General features: G+C 43.5%; 2 protein-coding genes across 8 annotated transcripts in view; both read right to left on the reverse strand.

Annotated features, from left to right (window-relative positions):
* Positions 1 to 2,962: 2,962 nt before the first annotated feature.
* rpl8 (ribosomal protein L8) lies at positions 2,963 to 6,932 on the reverse strand. Its single transcript, XM_080498217.1, has 6 exons — positions 6,881 to 6,932; positions 5,790 to 5,933; positions 5,552 to 5,693; positions 3,875 to 4,093; positions 3,491 to 3,606; positions 2,963 to 3,158 (listed from the first exon to the last, which is right to left on the reverse strand). The coding sequence occupies exons 2-6, from the start codon at positions 5,925 to 5,927 to the stop codon at positions 3,000 to 3,002; spliced, it is 774 nt and encodes a 257-aa protein (XP_080354343.1). The 5' UTR covers positions 5,928 to 5,933; positions 6,881 to 6,932; the 3' UTR covers positions 2,963 to 2,999.
* A 3,277-nt stretch (positions 6,933 to 10,209) lies between these two features.
* usp9 (ubiquitin specific peptidase 9) overlaps positions 10,210 to 21,318 on the reverse strand; it is a 35,248-nt gene continuing 24,139 nt past the window's right edge. For 4 of the 7 annotated variants that reach the window (XM_080497919.1, XM_080497918.1, XM_080497916.1 and 1 more), the window contains exons 30-47: positions 21,082 to 21,228; positions 20,771 to 20,978; positions 20,454 to 20,674; positions 20,063 to 20,250; positions 19,766 to 19,939; positions 19,529 to 19,670; positions 18,580 to 19,336; positions 17,003 to 17,126; positions 16,687 to 16,912; positions 16,436 to 16,565; positions 16,127 to 16,312; positions 15,658 to 15,878; positions 15,452 to 15,540; positions 14,945 to 15,101; positions 14,570 to 14,782; positions 13,116 to 13,145; positions 11,081 to 11,179; positions 10,210 to 10,734 (exon numbers count right to left, since the gene is read on the reverse strand). In XM_080497919.1, coding sequence (XP_080354045.1) covers positions 10,360 to 10,734; positions 11,081 to 11,179; positions 13,116 to 13,145; positions 14,570 to 14,782; positions 14,945 to 15,101; positions 15,452 to 15,540; positions 15,658 to 15,878; positions 16,127 to 16,312; positions 16,436 to 16,565; positions 16,687 to 16,912; positions 17,003 to 17,126; positions 18,580 to 19,336; positions 19,529 to 19,670; positions 19,766 to 19,939; positions 20,063 to 20,250; positions 20,454 to 20,674; positions 20,771 to 20,978; positions 21,082 to 21,228 — 3,687 coding nt within the window. In that variant the 3' untranslated portion in view covers positions 10,210 to 10,359. The remainder of the gene's footprint in view (positions 10,735 to 11,080; positions 11,180 to 13,115; positions 13,146 to 14,569; positions 14,783 to 14,944; positions 15,102 to 15,451; positions 15,541 to 15,657; positions 15,879 to 16,126; positions 16,313 to 16,435; positions 16,566 to 16,686; positions 16,913 to 17,002; positions 17,127 to 18,579; positions 19,337 to 19,528; positions 19,671 to 19,765; positions 19,940 to 20,062; positions 20,251 to 20,453; positions 20,675 to 20,770; positions 20,979 to 21,081; positions 21,229 to 21,318) is intronic. The other 3 variants (XM_080497921.1, XM_080497920.1, XM_080497917.1) reach the window with 1 other exon arrangement.

Genomic DNA, 21,318 nt, shown 5'->3' on the forward strand with positions numbered 1-21,318 from the left:
GTGTGTGTGTGTGTGTGTGTGTGTGTGTGTGTGTGTGTGTGTGTGTGTGTGTGTGTGTGTGAGTGTGTGTGTGTGTGTGTGTGTGTGTGTGTGTGTGTGTGTGTGTGTGTGTGTGTCCTCCTCGGGGGGGTTGAAATGAGAAAACAATAAAGAAGAACACATGTTTCTGTGCTTTATATTTATGCATGTTTTACCTGTGGGACTGTACAAAACAATGCAGCATCATAATAAGTGAACCACATATTAATCACTCACTCGGTGTGTGTGTGTGTGTGTGTGTGTGTGTGTGTGTGTGTGTGTGTGTGTGTGTGTGTGTGTGTGTGTGTGTGTGTGTGTGTGTGTCATTAATCACAGCAGTATTGTTCCTTCAGCTCTGATCTCGGGAGGAAACCATCTGTTGATCTGCAGATCTTCTTCTTCAGTGGTGAGAATGACCGATTAAAATATGAAGATATGGTGATGACAATAAAGCATTCCACATGAAAAAAAAAAGATCAAACAAATGTATTTGAACATATATATGGACGAGTATTTGTGTGAGTATAAAGAGCTGGGACGTCTCATATACATTGGGAGGCGAGCTCTCAGCTCATCACTCCTCACACTATTGACTTGGCTCCTATTCAGTAACTTCATTGAATTCTGTATTTCCTGTACATTAAAAACGAAGTATGACATCGCCAAAGGCAGATCCATTGGTAGAAAAGGACTTTTGTGGATGGCTACTAGTGAGGGACTTGCTTTGTGAAGAAGACATAAATCTCTTACACCTGCACTTCACTCTCTGCTTGCATCAAATCATTGACTTTACAATGTGATGTCTCGTTCGTAAAGGTTTATTTAAATGGTCTCGGGTCTGAATGCATCTCAGATTTATTAGTAGAACATGAACCATCCAGACCTCTGAGGTCCTCAGGAAGGTTCCCTCAGTGTCCCAGAGTCACAAGGAACAAGATAAAACAGCTTTCGGCCCCCATGTTCCTCACTTGTGGAATAAAAATGTGTGATGCCTTTTTTTTTTTTAATTGCTCTCCACTGATGCTTTCCACTAAACAGACTTTTATTTTTCTATGACCTTTGTCTTATTAAAAATCATTTTATATGCCTTTCTTAAACACCTTGTTTAAAGGTTTTTCATAATCTTAATCACTTAAGATTAAAATTCTTAATCTCCTTGTTTTAATGTATTTCCTACATTAAGACAAGGAGATGACATATTTGTTTCCTTGTAAAGCACCATGAAGTATAGAAATAAGTTTGCCTTTTTATAATAATGCATTTCATTTGTCTGCATTTTTTATATACTTTTTTTTTTTTACTAAAACACAAATTATTCTTTGTATTTAAATCTAATTTTCTATCACTTTTACAGTTTTTTTTGACGTGATCTGTGTCACGCGTTTCTGCTTCTCTTTAAATTCAAGCACCTCCACAAAAGCAGATGAGTAAATATTTACAGATCTGCTTTGTTTAGTTGTGGTTTTCACAACAAGGCCGTAAACAGATTTCCCTTTCGAAAATGACGGTGGTGTTTTTAATTTCTGTCATTGGTGAGATTTTAGTGCCATCTTCAGGAGTGTCTCCATCCCTACAAGTCCCTGGGAGGTTTTCATTCACTTCCAGTAGCGAAGCGTCTTTTCATCAGTTCTCTTCATTAATCTTTCTGGAATGATAACTTTCTCATCCATTTTTTTTTTTTTGTCTTATTAGCATGTATGTATTGGCTGGTTCGTTCTCGTTAAAATAAACCTGCAATAAGACGTGTCTTCACTTTACTAAAGATTGTTTAATTCACTGATTTTTTTTTTTTAATCCATCAGCGATTAAACGTATAGTACTTTCAGGTGTTGGTGTAAAAATGCAGTTGTAATTAATAGAAAGTATTTGTCAAACCCAACACAAAAGCACATGTTTGAGCTCCACGTGGGGTTTTTTTTTGCTTCCTGCTGCTGATCTGAGTTCATTATCAAAGTCCAGCTTTGACCTGGACTTCGTCTTTATGGAGGCGACAGCAGAAACTCCCGTCTCACACAGACGGCCCGATGGAAAAAGGAAGAGGTCTGGCGATGTCACTGAGGAATGCACGTTTCATGATCATTGTGATTATCAAACGTTAAGAGGGGAGAGGTCGGTGTCCTCCTCCAGAAACATGTGGACCTCATTTCACAGGTCAAAGACCGTGGATAGGAGACGACCTGGACACTGAGGGAAGACAGGCTGGGTGGTCAGAGCCTCTCCCCACAAATCATCACTCATTACTTTAATCCAGCCATAAATTGGATGAATTTTTGGCTCATTGTCTCATAACTAGTGTGTCTGGATGCAGATGTGATTCACTTTTAAAACCCTGTCACACAGAGGGATTTATTAATTCCTCAGCTACTACAGGGTTTTTTTTTTTACATTAGGTAACCATGAAAGCAACTTCAAATGTTGAGTTAAACATCAGAAATCAGATACACCTCCAGTGTGGTTTATCTTTGTTAGTAGAAGTTGTCTCAACTTGTTCTGCTTCAGATTTTCCACCACTGGTTCACTGGAATCTCTGTGCAGGTGAAGCAAAATAAATGGGAGTCTCATACTTTCAGTTCTTGTTTGTCTGCTGGTACTGTACTTGTAAAGGCTGCTAGTAGTATGACAGGATCATGCGCCACCTAAAAGTGGGTTCACGGTTTGTTAATGTAAATGGAGGCGTAGTTTCTGAAAGATCCGACATGAAACTGAATAAAGCCATTTTTTACTGTCCAATCACTTTTACAGTCACAGTGAACTATAGGAACTGAACCAGAGAAGAAAGCAAAGCATTGAAAATGTTAAGATGCACACTAATTCACTTTTAGGTAGTCTATTACTACACCTGTTCAGAAAACAGTCCCCCTCGCCCAGGAATGACAAAGAGTGAGCAGAGAAGTCTCGTTAATCTCCCTTTGTGTGGAAGATGAAATTAAGGCAACAATCCAACTCTTTTGGAACATATTTTATTATGAAGACAGTCAGATTTAGTTCTCCTTCTCCTGGACGGTCTTTGTTCCGCGCAGCCTGCCGGTACGACGGGCAGCAATAAGACCGACCTTGCGACCAGCAGGGGCGTCCCTCCTGATTGTTGAGGGTTTGCCAATATGCTGGTGGTTACCACCACCGAAGGGATGCTCAACGGGCTGCAGGCACACAAAGGAGGGAGCGTTTCAGACATTACAGCCACAAAATACGATCCTGTCTCTCAGCCTGTGCTGCAGGCTTTAGACGTCTTCCTGCTTCAACACAAGTTCCTGGGAAAGTCCAATAAGGACTTTCATTGTGACGTGATGCAGCAGGAAGTGAGCCCTGCTCATACAGACTGATGTTTAAAGCCTCATCCGTCTGTGCCACCAGATGTAAGAGCTACCGTTACTGCAGCCATCAAACCAAAACAACAAAAACTTTTTGACTTGTGATGCTTCCAGCTTGACGCTCTACAGATTGTGACGGTATAACTTGTGTGTCCACTTACGTTCATGGCCACACCACGGACACGTGGCCAGCAGTTCCTCTTGGCCTTGTACTTGTGGTAGGCGCGACCGGCCTTCAGGATGGGCTTGTCAATACGCCCGCCTCCAGCAACAACACCTGGAACAAACACGAGCAGCAGCAGAGACCATCAGTCACATCAGATCAGATTCCAGGTCAGCGTTGCAGGTGTGTGTGTGTGTGTGTGTGTGTGTGTGTGTGTGTGTGTGTGTGTGTGTGTGTGTGTGTGTGTGTGTGTGTGTGTGTGTGTGTGTGTGTGTGTGTGTGTGTGTGTGTGCGTGCGTGCGTGCGTGCGTGCGTGCGTGCGTGCGTGCGTGCGTGCGTGCGTGCGTGCGTGCGTGCGTGCGTGCGTGCGTGCGTGCCTTACCGACAACGGCTCTGTTGGCGGAGGCGATGACCTTCTTGGCACCAGAGGGCAGCTTGACTCTGGACTTCCTGGTCTCGGGGTTGTGGGAGATGACGGTGGCGTAGTTTCCTGAAGCGCGGGCCAGCTTGCCTCTGTCGCCGGGCTTCTCTTCCAGGCAGCAGATGATGGTTCCCTCAGGCATTGTGCCGACGGGCAGGACGTTACCGATGTTCAGCTGAGCTGCAGGACGGAACGGCAAAATGTTGGTGTCATGGTGAAAATGCAGTAGATGGTGCAACGTCACATTCATTCAGTTACAAGCTGTGGCTGTGTCGAGGATATGAATCTGAATTCTTTTCAGTTGCACAGGAAAATGATCGGAGCATGAACATTCAGAGATAAAACAAAAAGACCTCGAGCACAAAGCAGAAATGTTAACACGTCTTAACCGTTTAAAACTATTATTACTTTATTACATATGATCTCCTTTCAAAACAGATGTTTGGATCAACTTTCTGTAGTTTTACATGAAGGCCATCAAGACGATAGTAAACTACAAAGTGATTCACATTGTAGCTCATTTTACCCGATTCAACACGACGCGTTTAATGAACAGAACTGATCCTATTAATACACTTGTGCCACAAACCTTCAAAAAAAGTTTCCAAGTAAAAGCCAAGACAAATACACACAAGCTTTAAAACAGATATAAATATGCAGATTAAACCTGCCCCCCTCAAGGAAATGGGTCCAGTCCCAAATTCAGGACAATCATTCAACCAGTTTGTTCCAATTCATCTCCTGAATATCACCAAAACAATCAACACACCTGACATGGACTCGTCCACATCGAAACAACTTAAAATCATTTGTACACATTATTGTTCCCTGAAAATTCTCTACCTCATAACTGAGATGAATACTTTAGATTTATAATAGAGAAACTCATCTCGTCGAATTGTGTTCAATATCATGACAGATATGGCTTTTTGACTTTATTTTCAATTGTTACGTACAAATCTTCTCATGGCAAGACCGAAAGACTCACATTGATGTTTCATGACCGAAAACAGAAAAAACACACAAGAATGCAGCAACAATCCACATTCTACATCACTTTGGCCTTTGCTGCTTCAGTCGAAACACTTTTCTACAATTGTGGTTTGATCGAAATAAAAGGATTCACAATTTCACTCAATATCTAGAATGAATTCAAATATATTTTTAATTCAGACTATTATCCCCATTTCCTATTATACAATTTTGTATATATGAGATCAAAAGTATGTCCCCTAAGTATCTAAACTTTAATGAATGCAACACCTTCTGTATATATAAAACCAGAGATGTTACACATTCCTCACTTCACAGACCACCACAGCACGTCTCATCTTACAACACATTGGTGTAAAAAACAAAAACCATCTGATGGTTCGAGTTTGGTTCCATGATCATAATTTCGCAGAAAAGAGCAAGAGCCTACTAAATATTCTAGAGGCGGTTTGTGTTTATCAGCAGAAGGTAATGGTTGGACTTTGTGGCTGAATGAACCACCATGATTGAGGAATATTAGCTGCAACAATTCTGAAGGACTAAATGGAAGAGGTGATTCAGCATGTGATGCCACACTGTGAATCTGGACGTAAACATCGCTTTTGAGGACACCAGAGAAACAACGAGAGCAACAGAAACAATCACCTTTCTTGCCGCAGTAGATGAACTGTCCAGTGTGGATGCCCTCAGCAGCGATGAAGAGCTCGGTCCTCTTCTTGAACCGGTATGGATCACGGAAGGCCACTTTGGCCAGGGGGGCACCACGGCCGGGGTCATGGATGATATCCTGAGAGAGGAAATCAAACAAACAAACAAACAGGCATTACTCGCCACTCAAAGTCAACCAGCAAAACCAAAGCCTGCTGAGAAAATGACCACTCACCTTCACAATCCCCTTGATGTAACCATGGCGTTCAGCGAAGTCGATGTGACGGAGTTTAGCGGCACCTTTTCTGTGCTTGACGTGGGCTTTAAACACGGAGCCCGCACCTTTTCTCTGTCCCCTGATCACACGTCCCATCGTGTACTGAAAGAGTCAACAGTGAGCACAGTTACTTTGAGTGTGTGTTCATACCAAACGATCAGAACTCAAGACAACACAATGCAGTCTGTTGGAATAAGTCGTTATATTTTGACCACTTAAGTCCCCGCACTGAAATGTACTAGCCTATAAATGAAATGGGATGAATGCAGATAAACAGAGGAAACTTAAGACTTACTCGAAACACAAAATATCAAGTTTCTAACACTTGGATAATTCCAGTTTAACACCAAATCTAGTCTGTATGAGTATTAAACTTTAGTACCCATCCTATTACACCACAGACACACTAGTTAACAAGAACAATATTAACTCTTGTAATTCAAGTAGAAAACGTCCTCTCATGCAGCAACAAGCTACAAGACAAGCTGCATACGTGTAAACCTGCCAGTCTGCTTCAGAACCAAGACTTCACCTTGAGACTTAATAGAAAGCAAGCAAACATGAGATGTACATTATGATTCCTGAATCAAAACAACTTTAAACCTTCCCTGAACACTGAAGTGTGTAATGATGTCAGCCATAGCTTAGCCTAGCTTAGCTTAGGAGTTAGCTCCCTGTCAGAATCAACTTCCCGATTACCTGAGCTTCGATATACTTTAACTTTCCTCCACACCGCGCAGCTACGAGTAAATGCCCTCTACTGTAATAATTGCGCTCGCCTCTTCGGAGACACAAACACCACCGCCCTCCGTATCAAACCTCCGGCCGCTCAGCCGCTAGCGCACCGCGGCTCCGGCACCATGTCGCCCAGCAGCGACACACATCAGTGGATTAAAATCCCAAAACACCCAGATGTTATCGCAATAATCAGCCGGTCTTATGGTTACTCGGCTGCTACACGTTAAGCGACATTGATTCGGAGTGGATGCTATGAAAAAACGATGATTTAGAGCAGATTGTGAGACGGGATGAGAGAGTCGCTTTCCTACCTAAACTCCGCTGACGGAAAGAGGACGTGAAAGGGGGAAACAGGGTTTTACATCCGGGGGAATGAGCGAGGGGGCTGATGGGAAATGTAGGCAGAGTTCAAATCACTATTCATTCATGTAGGACTCGGAAGCGTCAGTTCGATCACAATTCTGAGTTGTGAGCAAACAGTTTCAATGTTGCGGTTTAAGAAAATGCCATATTTCAATATGTGACAAAATCTGTACACCATTTTGTCTTCTCTGCCAAAGCTTTTGGCTCTGCAAAGGTCTTTTCCTGTTGGAGTTTTTCCTTGTTTGCATGACTGAGTTGTAAGTGGTGCTATATAAATAAAGTTGAATTGAAACGGATTGGGAAGCCATACTATCAAAAACAAATCAGATTTTATTAATCACCTTGTGGAAAAGTCCTTTTCCGCATTTACCCATCTCATTTCTAGGGTGTGGCCACACATTGCAGCACTCTGGAGCTGGTGGGGGGTCAAAGGTCTTGCTCGGGGACAGCTGGCCACTGTGGCGTTCAAACCTGCAAATTTCTGATACCATGTCTACGCCTCCAGTCAACCACTTACAGTACTTAGATGTTACACCACAACTGACGTGTTTATTTTTCTCGACTTACTTGTACTTTCTATTTTAATACAAATACCTTTGTACAAATTGCATTGTTAAAACAATTTTTTCACCACCATCAATCAGAACCAGTGACGGTACAGCAGAGATGGGCAACTTGGATCATTGTGAGGGCCGCAGATCTTTCATCACGACTGTAACAGGACGATCCCAAGTGAGACCGGATGCGAGCTCATCACACCAGCTTAACGTCAAATGTACATTTTTGGAAAGTGGGAAGAAATCAAACCACCATAAAAAAAAAACATGCATGCCCAAGGAGAACATTACAACTCCACAAAGAATGATCCCTAAACCCACCCAGACTTAAATCTGAAATACAGTATTGATAAACAGAGTACAGCCCGAAGATGACTCGACAAATATGAAAGTAGCTTGTTTGTCCTACTGTGAAAAATATCCTACACAGAAAATGTTGGAGATGAGAAATAAGACAAGTCAACCACTAAAGCAATTCAGTCCCTTTCAATTTATAGGGTTTCTTCATGAAGAAAAAAACAAAAACTATTGTGCCCTCTTGTATAGTACGCTACAGTGACTATTCTCATATTACATCTTCTAAATCTGTTGATTGCAAACATGACATACCACTAATTCATGCATCTTCCTGGGATCAGCCGTTCAATCCAAATGGAGTTGATCCCAGGAAACAGATTCAGGGTGGTCAGGTCCTTAGCATGCACACACTTTTAAAATGTCTCTTCTAAATGAGGACAGGTGTCTAAATAAGATTAAATGTTTAAATAAATCAACTAAATACATTCAGAGTCAGCAATGGACTGATGTTTCCTTCGACTGGGAGAAGAGAGAATATACAAACATCCAACACTGAGTGAGCTGAGAGGTCTGACCACACGGCCCTGAATCATGAAAACAAACAGAATTATTCTTCAGGGTTTGTTAAAAATGAGACTGAGGCAAGATTCCATGTTCTTTATTTGCTAAGGGCGCAATGCTTTTTTTTTTTGTTATATTTCTGTGCACAAAAAACCTCACAAAGTGAAAGTCCACATGGCGACTGTAGCTCCAGAATTCAACGTCACACCATGGCCAAAACAAAAGTCGGCAAAAAACAGGGCGCAGAACTCTGTACAGTCAATATCTTCTTTAAAAATAACACAAGGACAAAAATGTTCCTCTTAAATCAAATTCTATTTTTAGTGAAATACAACAAAATAAATTCTATAAAATAAGAGCAAAATATTTAAATATAATACGGTGGGCAGAATATTTTCATTTGCAGGAGTATTTGGTATGTTTTAGACAAAAAAAAAAAGAAAGAAAGAAAAAAAAAATCCAAAAAATACACGCATTCAAGTTACCAATTAAATACAGTATTTACTGATGTTTACCTTTTACTCCTACAGAATTAGCTCAAGTTGACTATCCAGCCGCTATTCTTACGGTAAAACCCGGTGGTGGGACCTACTCTGCATGGATCGGGGGGGCGTAAGGAGGAGGGGGGGGGGGGGGATGGGGGGGGCACGAGGGTCCCGCTGCCGCTCAGGATCGGTCGCTTCCTCCCGAACCGCAGCCGGACGCCAAACCCGAGCGGCTCCACGGCAGAACGGAGGCCGACGGGCAACGAGTCTGCCTACAACTAGGCTCTATTGAAGAGACAGAAGCAAACCACACAGTCTATAATACACCAGACAGCCCAGTGCAGCGATTCTGTTGCATATGTGTTCGTTGTTCAGGTTTCCTATAGATGAAAGCTAAGCTGTCTAACCCACCGAAACTTACTGCCAAATGTGAAGTTGGAGGATTATAATGTGCAATTGAAAAGCCACTTATTCATACATTGGTTCAAAATATCGCCCTCATTGTAGATAGGGTAAGATGAGTAGAAAAAAAAAGAAAAGAAAAAAAAAGAAAAACCTAAAGGAGGGTAACAACACCCCTCTGGAGATGTGGATTAAGAACAGCTTTAAGGTTGTTATGATCACAAGTCTTCCCTTGGGCTACACTACTCTGGTGAGAAGCCATGCTAAATGTTACAGCATATTAACTAGAGCTTCAAAAAGGGTTGAATTAATTACCAGAACAAAAAAAAAGAAAAAAAAGAAAAGAAAAGAAAAGAAAAGAAAGGCAATGAGTTTCAGAACAATGTTGCATCAATGCTTTGTCACATCAACCGAACACCGTTAAAGTCCACCCAACCAATCCACATCTCACACGAAAACCAACCGCAGCTCGTGAGTCGATTTGGGCCTGGGTCATAAGGTTGCCAAGGAGCTCAAGAATAATAATAATAATATGATAACAATGCGTCCTTCTACAGTTGAATGACCAGTAACCGTCCGATGGTAGAACAAACTTTACTGCTGAGCATGGGTGAGAAAACAAAGAGGAGTTGTTGTCTTCTTACAGTTTTTGGGGGGAATTTGTCTTATTTATAATATCCACTTTGTTTTTCCATAAGATCTGCAACATATCCCACCAGCGGACCACGCAGTTATGCTACTGGGGGATCGGAACAGTCAAAAACATTAACTATGTACACCTTTTTCGTCATGTAGACAAGCACATCAGCATCGTCAGCTCTGGGTAAATTGGTTTTTCTTTTTATAGAACTCTTGTCCACTCCCTTGCCTCTGCAGCCACCAGCAGGCCCCCCGTCACGCAGTCAGGCGACTCCAGGCCAGGGAAGAGCGCCTCCCGCAGGCTGCCACGGGGAGACGAGGGGCCTGGAGAGGGGATGGAAGGCCTGGCTCTGCCCTGTCCTGGGGCCAGAGAGAGGGACAGAGAGAGAGAGGGGTCCCCCGGCGAGGAGCTCTGTTGACCGGAGGAAGAGAGGAAGGAGAGCGGGACGATGGAGGCTCGAGGCACAGCAGAGGAGGGAGGGGAGGTTACTCCTTAGGCGGGGCCGGCGCTGGGGCAGGAGTCGGGGCTGGGGCTGGGGCGGGGGCTGGGGCTGGGGCTGGGGTCTGGGCTGGGGTCTGGGCTGGGGTCTGGGCTGGGGTCTGGGCTGGAGCGGGGGCTGGGGCCTGGGCTGGGGCTGGGGCAGGGGCAGGGCCCGGGGTCTGGGCTGGAGCTGGGGCGACCTCCTCAGTGACCTCCCAGTTCTCTTGTGCTCGCGGGCCCGGACCAGGAGTGGGACCGGGGGCTGGGGTGGGGGTCTGAGTCGGACCTGGGGTCGGGGCGGAGGCAGGACCGGGACGCTGAGGGTTGTTCATGTGCTGAGCAGCGGGTCCGGTGTACGGCTGCCCATGGGGGTGGTTGTTCTGTATGGGAGAAACACGGCGGGAGAAGGGGGGGGGGGGGGGCATTAGGTGAAGACAAACAACAACAACAAAAACAACTAACAGATACACTCCAGGCAAAGTGGATACCAATGTTGTCTCATGAAACATTAAAAAGTAAAATACCACAAGATACCCAGAAAGTATCTATGATTCGCAAATCGGAACCGTTTACAGTAGAACTTTCAATTCAAAATGAGGCTCAGTTTCATTTTTGAAACCGTCGCTATAATCGTCCCGTCATTTTGAACACGGGCTTCGCGGGCTCCCCCTGCACGCCGTCCAGCGTCTCACAGACGGGACCGTGAACCAGACTGTGAGACACTACCTGCTGAAACTGGGTGGTTCCAGGAGAGTGTGGGTACAAAGACGTGTCCTCAGGAGGGGACGAGTCCTGATCATCAGGCGCTTCCTGCTCATCGGGCTCCTACAATACATCAAACACACATTATCACAGATCAACGGGAATCTTCTGGACGGTATTAATGTAAACATACAAGCTTTTTTGTTTGCCTGAACAAATCGCATGCGTCCAATGTTTAAAGGTCAGTACTGGGTCAAAATGTGCGAACTACAATGTTGGCATTTGAACGTGAGCAGGCTGCATGAGAAGGTCAAATTTCTGCTGTGTCGTTCACTAAATGTGGTTTGAGTGAGATCAGATTATGTGCGGGAGCTTTAAGGAGCTCAGGAACCTCTCCACAGCCAGTGCATCTTTTCGAAAAGATCACATTTCTTACAACTACTGCTTCTAATTTGTTATTTCTTCAAGACCAAAGGACTGAAAACAGCCTCATCTTTTAACTCCTGTCAGTTGAACCTCTCTGAGGTCAAATAAACAGATAGCTATATCACAAATGTGAAATATTGGATTTTTGGGCAGACTGACTTAAGCAATAGATGCATTCTTCCCCACGTAACTACAAAGCAGATGAAGCATCTTCTGCGAGTAAGAGGTGATCATGCCACCACAAGTATATGACATCCTACTGCCAGATGAAGACAGAAACGTAAGGTTGAATTAACATTACAACACAGATGATTACTACTTTTAAGTGAAATTATCAATTACAAAGACTGCCATTAAGATATATGGACTCAGAATGAATACATTTTGGATTTTGTCAATATATTTAGATTAATAAATAAGCCAAACTCCGACCTCCTCTGTCTGCTGCCGATATTATAGATTCGCCACCAGTCAAACCAGGAGCTGCGTAGCAAGCTTCAGTTTCAACAGACGGATTAAATACAGACTGCTTCAGCTGTATTTTGCTCTATTTTTTGCGAAGGAATGGAGGAAGCTACTTTAAAATTCTATTAATGACTTTTGACCATCTCCACAGCATCCTCTCTGCTCTGAACTCAGTTAAGTTTGGACACCAGGAAGTGGAAAGTACTATAGAGAAAAACATATGTTGATGCTTATTTATCCTAAATTACAATTTAAAAGCACCGAAAAATATTTTTGGCCATAGTTTTACAAGCAGATATTAATTTAATAATTTAAGATCATTGCTGATCCTGTCCCTGTCAGATATTATTGTGTGTGTTGTTCTGATAGAACAGGAGCTTCACACACCTATGTTGTTTTGACTCCTTTTAGTTACACTCGTCACGATTTAGCGACTAATTAAACATCAAATATATAGTTTTGATTGTGGTTTTTCTTGTTATACATAAACTTTCTAAAAAGGATATTTGTGGAACTGAGGCTTTGAAGGAGATCATGCAGCATGCAACTTTTGGGACGACATCCATGAGGACACAGGTCATTGGCTTGATCGAATAAAAATACTGTAACTAATACTGATTACTGGAGTACAGCAAGTATTCAGTTATCAGGGGGAGGAAACTTAAACTGGCTGAAGTGAGATGGAGAGACTGGCTGTGTCAGTAAAGTGGCTCTGGGCCGGGCAGCAGGACCAGGGGAGGACTAAGATCTGTTGACTGTGCGGCTGCACGACGACACTGGTACAATACACAGCGTCTCAGTTTACTTTAAGTTCCACTAAAATACCCAACAATTGTGTCTTATACATTTATCCATAGTCACAGCCCATCTAACCAACAGTCTGATCATCTCAGACACTTTACAAGTAAATGTACTTAGGAAATAGAAGATATAACACATTTGAAGGAGTGATACACTGATAAGAACTGTGCTCAGACGTGATCTGAGCTGACTGTTAGTTTCATCATGGCACGTATTTAAATAATACACTGTGAGTTGTTTCTTTTCTAAACTGAGAAATTGACATGTGTTGGGAGAGCTAAACTTTGGGCAGTGTTTCGCTGCTGATTCTTTGAGCAGATTTGGTTTAGTTTCTTTTCCTTTATGTCGTGGTGCCTGGCATACTGACCTTCCCTGGGCTTCCCTGAGTACACTTGAGCTGTGTATGGAATATTACAGGAGAAGTGTGTCATTTGACGAGACTTTTCACCATAGAAATATACAAGTAACTCATTTTAAGTGAGAACAGAAAAGGAAAAAAAATATATATATGTGTGTACTGTGAACTGCAGCCATGAAAAACAAAACACAAAGTAAGCACGTCATAGCTGTAGAACAGAGGTGTTGAATTCTGGACCTGGAGGACCGACGTCCTGCACGTTTTCAGCATCTCCAAGCAGGGAGACGTTAAAGAAAAAACATGCAGCACTGCAGCCCTCCAGGACCAGAATTGGACACCTCGGCTATAAATCAATACATGGATCTAAATACGAGGACAGACTCTTAAAACTTCTTTAGATTTAAAATCTATTACGTGTCAGAAAATAAGCTACAGGTAAAATCACAACATTGAGAATATATGATATGATAATAAAAAAAAACACAGTGCTGCAGCAGTGAGTCCTAAACACAGAAGATTGTGTTTTCCAATTCTGGCTCCCTCAAACTGACGTAAAGGGTATTTGAGCTCCACAGCCCAGGAGTGTCAAACGTAGGACACGACTGTGAACGAGCTGGTTGCTCCAATAACGTATTGAAAATAAACTCACAGCGAAGTGAATCTATAAGGGTGAGTTGGTGAAAACATGCTCAAGAAAAGAGGAAAGAAAATTAAGTTATAATCTATTTATATTAATCTAGATCAATGGCATGGAGGACAAAACATGGAGCATTTAATAATAATAGATTTTATGTGTAAACCACTTTACATTTAATATCAAAGTGCGACAAAGGAAAATAGACCATTAAAAAGGCAATTTAATAAAAACTGTTAAAACATTTAAAGGTTATTGGGTTCAAAAAGGATGAAGACTCTTACAATAAACTCAAACTTTGCTCCTTGTAGATTTATCATTGTACGTATGTTCATCAAGAGCAAATACTTTTGTAGAAGAAGTGAATTCTCTACATTCATCTAAAAACACAACCTCAGCGGTCATGGAGATGAAGTAAACCGAACAGTTTGAGTTTAGTTATACTATAGTCATTTATCTCTGGCTATTTAAGCTTAACTGTGAAACAGGCCGATGAACGTCTGTATCATAAACGTTCAGAGATCCTGAATAACCAGAGAACACTTGAGGGAACCAGAGGGACACCCACTTCTGTGTTGAAGAACAAAAACACTTCACTCCTGCAGCACTTCAAACTTTTGATAGGAAAAAATAAATAAATAAATAGTAGTTCACAAATTGTTTCAGTTCCAGCACTCATAAATCCCCAGTTAACTGCTGGTAATGTTACACCATGCAGTGGGGTTGTGGTGTTGAAGTGATGTGATAAACATTATCTGTGGGACTTGTCTGTTTCTTCTCCAAGCTAAAAACACTGTGGGTGTAAAAAGTAAGATCTGGGTGTTCTTACCTCCTCGGGACACAGCTCACAGGCCTTGGCCAGGGTCATACGTGCACTGTGTGAACGCTCCAGGAAATACCCGTTGGAGGTCTCGTTGCTCTGTACTGGAGGCGACCAGTTGTTGTAGGTGTACTGGGGATTTCCTGTATAAGGCCTCCTCTCCAGCTCATCTCCTAACCACTCCACTGCCCACGTCCACTTCCGCTTGAGGTCGCCATTACTCTGTTCGCGCACAAGCACAGGAACACAAACATGGTCATTAGTTGACACGCTTACCTTATTAACACTCGACTGTTGAACTGTCGAAGTCCAAACGATGAAAATAGTAGACGCTGACAGGCAACATCCTTTGTATGCAGATTAGATCACAATAACTCGGTGTACCTGGAGGATCTGATAGGCCACAGAGCAGTTGCTGAAGAGCGCCACCATGCACTTGATGCACTGATAGGCCCGTTTCTGGTAGTGGTTCTTGGAGCGCTGGATGGTGTCAAAAAGCCCATCTCTGTCGTCAGGAATTCCCTTCAGCACATTGTGGATCCTACAAGTGAAAACAGAAATGACACAATCGGATACATTTCCTTATTTTCTCAAAAACATCACATTTTGGGCTAGATGCAACAAATAAAGATTTATAAAGTTCGAAAGTAACACTTTAGTCCATGAAGGGCTTCTTATGGAGGTAAATTAATCATTAGATTCACGCGACAAAGACATTTACAACATGCAGGGTTTTTTAAGATCAGGGTTAGACACCACTGATTTAAACATTGTGGATATGTGATTGGAAGCATTCCAAATGCTTTCCCAAAGCTTCATTTTGACATATTGGGGTATTTTCAGCTCTACACCCCTTTGGAGACTCGTCAAAAGCAAAACACCGAATCTGACCTGTGCGTTTGCCAGGAGTCCTCGATGAGAAGGATCTGTAGCAGCAAGTCCAGATAAGGCCTCAGCTCATAGGTGTAAGAGTACGCCACCTGTAGGTAGAAACCAAATGCACAATATGAACTCCAGTTCTTGTAAGTACATGCAGACAAACCACCTTTGAGATTCACATCCAGTCAGCTGGGAGGAAGAAGCACGAGGATGCTTACCTGCCAGAGTAGTTCACTGAGCACAGTGGAGGAGAACTGAGGGTTCTCCCAGCAGCTGAAGCGAAGCAACTTCACCGTCTCCTCAGAGTTGCTGCAGTCCTCAATGATCTTCTTCACGTAGCTGGTCCTCACAAAGAGGATCTCTGCCACCAGCTGCTGCACCGGCATCACTGGGGCAGTCAGATTGGCGTCTCCATAAGGGTTTGGGAGGGGAGGGTTGCCTGTAGAAAGCATAAGAAGAGAAATTAATTTCTTGTACTGGACAGAAAAATAAACCAATGTTGCTTGCTTAATAATAGCCCTCAGCTCTAAGCTATGCCTTACATGGCAGTCACTCAGAGAGGCTGGTGTGTCAGTCACTGACTCCTGAGCAAGGATGATAATCTTCATTGGGCCCAAACTTAATACTGCAGACCGTCTGGTGGGGTACCAGTCTCAGACCAGCTGTGTTCAAGCGGTTACAACTCACCATTGATGGAAGACTGCATGCGCGAGGCGACGTCACAGCAGCGGACCAGCTGGGAGACCACAGTGTACAACTTTCCCAGCTCGGCATACTGGTACTTAATGGGCGGCCCGGGACCCTCGTCGAGCGCGACCAACATGAAAGTGGCGGGAACGTTCAGCTTGAGGAGCTGAGTCTTTTCTGCCAGTCCTGAGAGGAGAGCGGCAGTGAGAAAGGGTCTCAAACACCTTCGCTACCGTCTCCACGAATGTCGCACAGTTAAGGACGAAGCACGTGCACTTGACAGGCGGGTGATGTTTGTGCGCCGCTTACCCAGGTTGGCGTACATGACAAAGAGGTTGAAGTACTGCTGCAGATGACGGCCGTGTTCAGAAACCTCTCTTCTGAGCAGGTTGAGTACGGCTCTCAACAAGTGGTCACTTAGACTGAGGTTATCGCAGCCCTGAAATAACAAACGCACACCCCAAAGTCAAATCATAGCAGGGATGAGCAACTGCACAAAAAAACCCCCAAAAAACCAGCCTTTGAGTGATAACGTTTGATACAAACGCTGCCACGCTAACCTGAGCGGAGGGTCCTGGCGAGGCGGTGGGGGAGGGGCAGGGTCCATCTTGCAGGGAGAAGTGAGCGATGAAGACGATGAGCTTCGCAAACGCACCGCGGACCTCGGCGCTCGGACACTCCAGCAGGTACTCCGAGAAGCGGTTGGGGTAAGCGAACAGGACGTTGTGTGCAAACCAATAGCGTACATTCTTACTGTGTCTCAGCAGGATGCAGAGGGCGTCATACCTGGAGGGAGGGGTGGAGACGATTTATCAATGAGGGGCAAAAGCAAAAAGTAAAAAAAAAAAACCCAGAGCAGGAGGAGACGAGGCTCACCAATCACTGGCGGGACCCCGTACCACTTTCTTGGTGTGAAAACCTGTGCTGAAGAGGAACCTAGCAGCCAGCTGAGCACTAATCATAGCAATCTCCTCTGCCTCGGGCAGAAGATGGTCTTGTCCTGGTAAAGAGAGAGCAACTGTTATTCACAGTGTAAAATATCTCCGGCATGATGTTCACATCGTCATGTACACGTTATCGTAACCTGACAAGCTACGCAGCTTCTCCCAATGTAAAAACCTACTTTAGACCACATTTTGTCTTAAATAATGTCAACCACACTGGAGGTTTTCAACGGAAAGTTTTTCCATACGACACATTATGAAGAGTAGACACCAATGTTTACATGATCAACAGCTTGCATAAATTACAGGGAGCAACTAATAAACAAACAAACACAGATCTAGATTATTTAAGGCCAGATCTGTATTTATTCAACCCCCAATATGATGACTATACATACAATTGTTTTCCAGCTGTAACAGATTCACTGGAACAGGTGATAAAGCCAAATGTCATCTTTAAAAGCTAATTCCAAAATCACCGAGTCAAGAGAAGATGTACATAAATATGCATGTCAAGAAATGGGAGTAATAGAAAAAAAAAAAAGGTTTTCCAAACATTTTCAATGTGGTTGGATTCATCGAGTTTGTCGAAACCACAAGTAAAAAGGATAAAGTACAGATTAAAAATATCAAGCTCATAATCTAAAACTAAATCGGCTCCTGTCAATTATAAATCAAATAGAATTTTAGAATCAATGCCACTCTGGTAAGGCCTTGTTGGGTCAGAGGGAGAAATAGTGATGCTGAAAAGGTTTTAGAAACAAATAGCAGATGAACATATTATAATTCTTCAGTCCAGGAACGTCATGCTGGTCTTTTGCAGAGATGAGTTCCCTCAAACATGATTAGACGCTGCCTGATCATTAATTCATAAGTGCTTTTATTGTCCAGCGCAGTTCTCAGCAGCCTCTGCTAAATTACAACACATCAATCATTTCCCTACAGAGATGTTTTATCACAGGAAGAAGCTAGGAAGCATACTGGCACAGCTTTAAATATATATCCTTTGTTTTGTAGGGAACAACTTAAGGTTTGTTAAATAATCTATAGGCTAGTGGTTATATCAGGTGGAGAGAAGCTTTCTCATTTAGAGTTGAGACACTCTATGCAATAAAAAAGACCAAAGATGTCCTCTAGTGGATATTGAGGAGTCATGGAGTTCATTCTATTCATCTACATCAGATGCCATGACATTCGTAACAAACCTTACTACTTATTGTTGTTTTTGTTTTGTTTTTAGTAAGTAATCCAAGTACCAGGTTATTTTAAACTACTTCGCATTTTGTCAGTTTTCTGGCTTTGATATTTCTTTTTGGGCTTATTCAACTTTGTTGGGACACAATGTGGACATATAAACAAATAGATGTGCGTCTCCTGCCAGCCATAACACACCAACACAAAACCTAGTCAATAATGTGACCAATAAAATTGCTATCCCGGTTATCTTTTGTGCAGTTATCACATGAAGTACTCAAATAACAAACATGTTCTGATAAAAAGGATGCCTACCTGGAGGAGGGTTTAAATAGACACTGTTACAGGTCAGAAGTTTCTTAATGAACTGGAAATATTCCAGGCTGTATTGCATTCGGTTGTGCATGAATTGGACGTTCTGCTTGCGGACGCTGCACTCGATGACACCAGGCATCTTGACCTGCTGAGGCTTGGTGGAGGAGATGGTCAGCTCGGAGATGTACTTGACAAGCTCGCTGTCCTTGTCCAGTGAGTCCATACGCTCGTAGAACAGGATGTAGGCATTCCACCAGCGCTTCTGCCTCCTGTACGACATCCTCTTCATCATGTGGTCGAATACCTCGCCCATGTATTCCCCTCCAAAGCACTGGTTCTTCATCTCCTCCTCGTCGTCCATCTTGCACTCCGTCACATCCCCGTCGTCAAACTTATACCAGCGGTTCTTCTCCCCGTCGCCCCCGTTCCTCTGGATGATGTAGGAATAGTAGTGTCCCCCACTGGCCTGGCCTGAGTGGACCAGCACTCCCACCAGACGATATTTGGAACTCCCGGGCGGCGTGGGCTCAGACGGCTCGTTCTGTTGGATCACCTGATTCTCCGGGTTGACGTCGTCGCCCTCGAGTTTGGCAACGCCTGCTACTGTGTACGGCTCCATGTCCAACTCCCTGGGAAACTCGAAGTAGTCGTTGAACTTGATGGCACATTCCCTCTCCCAGTCGTAGTCGAATCGCTTCAGCTGGATGGCTAAGACAGGCGGCAGCTTCTTGATGAGCAGACGCTTCACTGTGTCCACCTGACAAGGAGAACAAAAAATCAGATTTAACAATGGACTCTTGAAGGGAATGTATGGGGAACGAAACCTTCTGAATCAAATATAGAACATTTCTCAAACTTTACAAATTACAGCTGGCACTATTTTCTCAGGGAATAATACGAGCATCACACACTAAAATAAAGTTGGTAAACAAAAGTGCTGTGTTCTCACCTTCTTATTACACTTTTCACAGTGGTAGGCATTGGCCCCTTCGAGCAGATCTCCTTTAACGTACTGCTCCATGGAGTCCAAAAGGTTCTGGTGGTTTCTGATGTCCACATTCAGTGTTGTGAACGACTCCTCACATTCATACCTGATAAACAGTAATTAACGTTATATAGATTACAATAAAGTATTATTTAAAAAAATTTTTTCCTGCATAACAAAAGATGGGGGAAAATAAATTACCTGTGGGGGCACCCTTGACAGATTTTCTGATCAGCGAAGGACCCGCCCAACACCTTGCTCAGCATGGCAGGGTGGCCCAAAGCTTTCAGAGCTTCATCCAAGCTGTCCACCAAAGAGTTAAAAAACTCCAGAGCATCATGCTGCTCCCTCAGGTTAACGGGCTCACCCCATAGCCTGCAAAGGATGAAATATTTAGGAGAGAAGCATTAGCAAGAGGACAACTGGGCAGAAATGCAGAGTCGGTCAAAACGAGAAAGGAAAAAGGGGAAGTAAAAACACAAGGCTTTGAAAGAATACCTGAACTGTTTCCAGAATCCTCGGGGGACGTAGTACTGTAGTCTGGATGCAGCCAGATGACCAAAGATGACCTGTAGATGGCGCAGTACCCCGATATTGTACTCTTTCCTGTCTTCTGACTTACTGGAAGGTTTGTCATCAAACTGATGATGGTAGCTGAACACTTCATCGCGAGGATCCACATTACTCTGGAAAAACATACCGGTGAAATCATTTTTAATGGAAAGGATCTGACTCGGGGAAATTACACATCCAAAACGAAGATGCCCTCGACTTCAAGCTCAGCCGACAAGGACTATGAACTTAGATTTAGGCCTTTTGTCGGTCAATAGATGTAGAAGATTAAAAACCTTCACTGGACAAAACTTGGACGTACAATGTCTAACTGTACCTCATTCTCTTGCTTTTCGTCCCCTGACATATCATCGTCCACATCAGTGCCTGTGCCCTCAATGGCCAGGATGCCATTGCGGATGGGGGGGATCATGTACAGCTGTTGAATGACAGAGTTCATGTAGCAGGTGGCTCCGGCGTTCTTTAGACCCACAAAACCTTTGTTGGGCCGTGGCCCGACTGGAGGCAAGTACTCCCACTCCGTCAGCGTTTCACAACCTGGAAGGGAAGACAAGCGAACATACCATCATTCTACCTGCGCCTTTGTAATCGTCTGGATTTTTCTGTGACTCACACTAAGTGTCGTCTACGTACCTAAGTAGTACATGTCAGTCAAAGTGTCTACTATCTGTTTCAGGTTGCGGACACAGCCGACAGCCAGCGCCACCAGAAGTTCAAAGCCAGCGTTGATGGAAGCGGGCGTACTGCACACCGGGATCGCCTGCTCTGTGGGGAACTCGCCACTCTTCATGTACTGCAGGTAAACATTGGATGCTGGGAAGATGAAGTCGTCGATCAGCTCCTGATAACGAGAGAAACAAAAGATGGATTTTAGTGACAACGTCACAAAGCTTTAAAACTGTGGGTTCGCCAATCTTCAATTGTTCCCAGCTTATTTATAATACCTTGATGAGGTTTGCTCCTCCCTTCTCACAGCCAATGTAATACTTCTTCTCTGGTGTCTGGAAGGCTAGAAGTTCTTTGGTGACTCCAAGATGGCCCTCCAGGATTGTCTCTTCCACGCCAGTCTCCCCTGTCCTCTTAACCTCATCCTTGTAAAAGCAAACAAATTGTGTAATGCAATCAAATGAAGCTCCAGCTTCAGAAAACACACGTGGTCTAAAGCATATTGGATATTAGAA

The sequence above is a fragment of the Blennius ocellaris genome (genome assembly GCF_963422515.1).
Source record: "Blennius ocellaris genome assembly, chromosome: 6".
NCBI lineage: Eukaryota > Metazoa > Chordata > Actinopteri > Blenniiformes > Blenniidae > Blennius > Blennius ocellaris.